At 36.6% G+C, this 5,298-nt stretch overlaps 1 protein-coding gene across 2 annotated transcripts in view; it reads right to left on the bottom strand.

Moving 5' to 3' along the window:
• The window catches only part of SNTG1 (syntrophin, gamma 1), a 362,225-nt gene extending 357,903 nt beyond the window's left edge, over positions 1 to 4,322 (bottom strand). Inside the window, exon 1 of one of the 2 annotated variants that reach the window (XM_012661402.1) lies at positions 4,264 to 4,322. In XM_012661402.1, the coding sequence (XP_012516856.1) occupies positions 4,264 to 4,290 (27 nt within the window). In that variant the 5' untranslated portion in view covers positions 4,291 to 4,322. The remainder of the gene's footprint in view (positions 1 to 4,263) is intronic. The other variant, XM_012661403.1, reaches the window with a different exon arrangement.
• Positions 4,323 to 5,298: the final 976 nt, after the last annotated feature.

The raw sequence follows: 5,298 nt of genomic DNA, 5'->3' as shown, positions 1-5,298 counted from the left end.
ATGCCCGGCTAATATATATATATTTTTTTTAGCTGCCCGATTAATTTCTTTCTATTTTTGGTAGAGACGGGGTCTCGGTCTTGCTCAGAGCTGGTCTCGAACTCCTGTAAGCTCCAGTCTTTGGCTATGTTTTCTGCAAACCAATGAAATGCGGTTATGAATTTTCAGGGATTTACTCTTTGTTATATAAACAGATCTCTCATTTAAACTTACTGAAAATTTATACTTGCTTAAACTTATGACCCAATTAGGAACTTTAGAAAGTAGAATATCATCCATTTTCTACTTAAAATTTAAGACCTTTTTAATTTATGTTCTAGTCTTTCAAAGAATACAAAACGAGTTTTTATGAAACTTTAAAATCTATGTTCATTTAATTTTGAAATGTAGAATTCACAATATCAGATGTAAGAAACTATAAACTACAAGAAACTAGCAGAGACCATGACATGAACTGCAAATATTCTTGCAGATATTCTCAGGATTTCTATATTTTGAGTGGCAAATATAATTTAATTTGTCTTCTGAACCTCTAGCTGTAAGTAATTGCTCTTGCTCGGACTGTACAACGTTGCGGCAGCGGTGCCTGCATCGCCCTCTTAGGCAAAGTGCTTCTTACCGTTCAACTCCCCACCCGGGATTGCTTCTCGTCATGGCCCTTTCCTCACTAAATTCCAGCCATTTCTAAAGTCCTAGAACAAAACTCCCTTCTCTTTGACACCGTCTGGGGCTACTCCATTCAAAAATGAGTCCTCACTTTTAAGAACTCAGCACTTTCTTACATAAATATTCACTCCTAAATTGATCAGTATTGCATTTTGGTACCACATGTAGTGACTTCAGTAATATTTTGTTCTATGTCACATGTAACTTCTTCTGATATATTGTTATTTCAAGAAGATTTTAATAATAGGTTATTACTCTTTTCATTGCTAAGGATTATTAATCTACAAGAACTAGTACAGTAGTTTGTTCAGAGTAGCACTTCTTTCAACTATTGTTGGTTGGATCATAGTCACAGATTATATTTCAGTATAAGAAGAACTAAATTAAATTGCATCTTATGTATATAATTTAGTAAATTATTAAATATTTGTTATAAAGAAATTCACATTTTCATATTCAACACAACCACACGGATCATATTTTCAGGAATGTAGATGGCAAAATGAAATAGGAAGGAAAGCTAGACTAAAAAAGCATACTGGCTTATTTGAACACAGATTTATTTTGACGACACTTTTTAAAAGCAGAGTTAATCAGTAATTACATCGGGCTATATGTGCACATTTTTTTCTAAATCGTATATTTTGTACTTTTCCCAATTGTATTTTCTGAAAGTCTCCAGTCTCATTTTTGCTTCTTCCTAGACTTCTAAGTCCTGATTCCTTAAAAGAATAGCAACATTTTCTTTTTAAGAGCAGAAATTCCTTAAACAATAAATAAATCTTTCTTTTAAAAAGGATCTGTACTAGATACTTAAGGCGCTTTCAAATGGAAATGATCTGGATATGCTTCTTTCAGTCCTTCACAAAGAAGAGACTTCCTGACATACACACTTGGTAAAGGTAACATTCCACCTTGATCTGCCTGACGGCCGTGAATATCAAATTTTCGTCTTTGTTCCCTATTAGCAGTCAAGAGAAAACAAGTTTTATTTAATATATCTTTGACTGTGATATAAGTTCCAGTAATGTGTACCTTAGAAAGAAGTTTAAACTTAGAATCAGGAGTTCCAAACTACACATTGGGGCTCAACTTTTAACTAATTAATTGGCACTCGGCATTTCCTAAAACCTCTTAGTTTCCTCACGTGGGAAGTGACAGGCAAAATTATCTTTATGGCTCCTGTCCACTTAAACGTTCTAAGACTGTAAATTTCAGGCAAACTCTTTGACTCTGGTCCATTTTCAGAGCATCTTAGGGTCCTGTGTTCCTGCCAACACAGCCAGCACGCGGAAGACACGTGGATACCGTGGCCCAGTAGCTTGAGTCAGTTTTACTCCACGATATGTCTCTATCAGGGAGTAAAACAGAATCTAAAACAGTAGAGATTCTCAATGGGCCTTAAAACCACCCTTACAAATTAATAAAACGTGGTGCAAGGCAAGAACTGTGGTAAAGGCCTAGCTAAAAATAATGATAATAATTAGCCACTGTCCCCCTGTTTGCTTCTCTATAATTGCCACTCAGGAGCCACATAGCTGGTGGTCACAAATATTCTTAGCTTTCTCCATAGATAATATCACTTTTTTGAAACCAAGGGGTAGTTTCTGAGCTATCTTCCAGGTCCCGCATTCCAGTGGAATGGCTGATGCACCCAGGCCGGCAGCCCGTACAGAGGAACTGACTCAACTGGTCTTGTGACCCCTACCCAAGAATCTGATCAGCAAAGCAATTTGTACAACCCTATGGTTCCGCCCCAAACCCAGCCAATTAGCAGACTCAATTGCCTATGCCAAATTGTCTTTAAAAGCCCTGTCTCCCAAATTCTCGGGGAGGCAGATTTGAGAAATTTCTCCTGTCTGCCTGCTCAGTGCTATGCAGAATAAACTCTTTCTCTGCGTAAACCCTGCTGACCCAGTGTATTGGCTTCTTCTTGGGCATCAGGCAATGAACCGGGTCGGGAGGCAACAGGCTCATTGCAAGAAAACAAAGAAGCAAGGGTAAGATGATCATGGTATTACCATTGTAAATAAATCTTCTGAATCTTAGAATTTGATAGATATCTCAAATCAATACATCAAAACAATTTTGTTTAAAAAAAGGTCTTGGAAATCTTGCCAGCCACTGAAGTCAAAGATAAAACATCTGTTAAAATAGTCTTTGGCCACTATCCAGTCTCTACCATGTGAACCTGAAGTGCCTGTGTGTATCTCATTCACACAAATGTCAACACGGTTTCAATGTGTGCTTTACCACTCAAAGCACAAGGTAACACTTTGATTGAAATAGAAGACTTGCTACATTTAAAATTAAGTATGCCATTAAAGCTAGAAATGGCACAGAATTAAAATTTAAGCACAGAATAATATACAAAGCTTGTAGTACACTAATTCAACTTTTAAAAATGTATGAACTGATAGGTGCTGATTTAAAAAAAAAAGATGAATAATTTATACACTCTGACCTTGTAGTATTCAGTGTAGCACATGAAGGAAGTTTGTAAACAAACAACCATAATGTAATTTATAATTAAATTAAATTAGCATTGCATTAGCATACAGATGTGATTAAAGTGTTAGCATATTTAAACTACTGAAAACAGAAACATAAAGAGAGAAATATAAAAGCAATTTGTTAGTTTTCTGAAAGACTTTATACTTACATTCTAAACTTTGTACCAACTATGACAAATATTTTTAAGCAGATATTTTTGCAATTGTTTTAGAAGAAAATAAGAAATCACTTTTCACAAATTCATGCAAGAAACTTAAACACACAACATTTCACTAAAAGAACAATCTTCACAAAGGTTAAGAACTAAAGTCTTTAATTGGTTTGATTGTAACACTACCATAGGTAATCCAGTTATGGTTGGTTTTTGTTGGGTTATTTATACACACTAAAAACATTTTAAAACTTTTAAACAAATATGAAATATTTTTAACCTATGAATATTTGTATTTTGTCTGAAAAGTGAAAAAACAATGCTTTCTCTGTGCTATGTTTAGTAAAAATAAAAGACAGTCTTTCTTCCTGAGGCAGAATGGTTATGTTCCCTAGGCGCCCAAGTCCACATACATTGACCTGTGTTCTTGAACGGTCTTTAACATCCTTGGAAGGGCGCTGCATCCCTGTAACTCATACCATGAAGTGTGGTGACAGCTCCATGAGAATCGGAATTGCCATGTATTAATACTTAAATAATATTGAAATACCTAAGTATTGGAATCATAAAATCATAGGATTTTAATGCCGAAAGAAACCTTAGATGTCTTCTAATTCATAGCCATTTGTGTGAAAAGAATGCCTTCCAACACTTCCACTGCCTGAAATCATGCAGTGCAGAGTTGATGCAGAGGAGTGGCTCATTATATCAAATATGTTCCAGTTTTCTTAGAGAAACAGTTAAAATCCAAGGCTTCTCCAGGCACACTTTGGTTTTCTAGCTTTGCAGAAGGAGCGCATACTCTGGAAATGAAAAGAGCCCGTCACCCACCCTCTGCCCCAAGCAGCGCTCCACATATATACAGTGGAGCCGGGAGTTTCCTGCTTCTCATCTGTTTTCCCCATTTGAAAAGCAGAAAGCCATTTACTTACCTCCTCACAGGTGGTTCTGAAATCCATGTGCTATGGCACCACAAAGGATGTCTTCTGAAAAGACAGAGAAATGGTACCCATTAAGTATAGCATCTAGTGTAAGAGAGAACACTAAAAGGGAAGAAACCGTGAAGCAGATCCTGTGAAGAGACAGTGTTCACAACCACCTATAAGCAGCAAGAGCTCCTGGGTGTGCGGGAGAGAGGGAGAGGAGGAGATGAGACAAGTTATACTCTGCAGCTTTTGTGCAGTGCGAGCTACGGCCATCATTCAGCTCAGTGTGACACCGTGAGGGCCTTTCCAGGCCCCTTCCCACTCCGCCCACAGGCACTCAGACTCCATCTACCATAAGGTTAACCTCTTCTCTCAGGTGCTAGCTCATTCCCTACATTCATTTTGAAATCTGAGTTTGCAATTGGGAAAGGAACTTCAAAAAGAGTAATTAAAGGTTGCCTTTCATATGGTTATCTCAAGAAAAAAGGTTGACTAATCTTTTTCCTTTTAATTAAAAAGCTACATGCATGGATAATTCTCTCTGAAACTTAAAAATTTATTCACAAACAGTATGATGTAAGGAAGCAAGCTATTTATCAGAGTGAATAATATTAAGATAAAACAATGTGTGAAATATCTAATACAAATTCACTTAGGGATCACTGTAATACCTAGATGACGGAGGTAGATTTAAATGCATAAAGGGGTTTTTCTTTCAAATCTTTTAGAGGGTTTTGTTTTCATTATTTGATAAACTTAACAAAACTAAGAGTTGTCACAGAAAATTGGCACCCAGACACTATAAATGGTTAAGTTAGTGCAAGCTTCATGAGTGTCTGATCAGGTAAGTGTGGCGAAATAGCGTGGGAGGTATCACCACGCTGTCACCAAGCTGAGAGATTATTACTATCGGCTTCGAAAAAAAGAGATTGACTGTTTTCAGTAGTAACCGAACATGTCGTATAATTTATTAAGTATTTCCCCTGGATAAGTCTTGTGGATTATGGGCCTGGTTTTATTTTACTGAACTATATAAGGGGA

The sequence above is a fragment of the Propithecus coquereli genome, unplaced genomic scaffold, assembly GCF_000956105.1.
Source record: "Propithecus coquereli isolate 6110/MARCELLA unplaced genomic scaffold, Pcoq_1.0 Scaffold71, whole genome shotgun sequence".
Lineage (NCBI taxonomy): Eukaryota > Metazoa > Chordata > Mammalia > Primates > Indriidae > Propithecus > Propithecus coquereli.
Note: the sequence above shows the minus strand (reverse complement) of the source record. Positions and strands in the feature narration are given on the sequence as shown.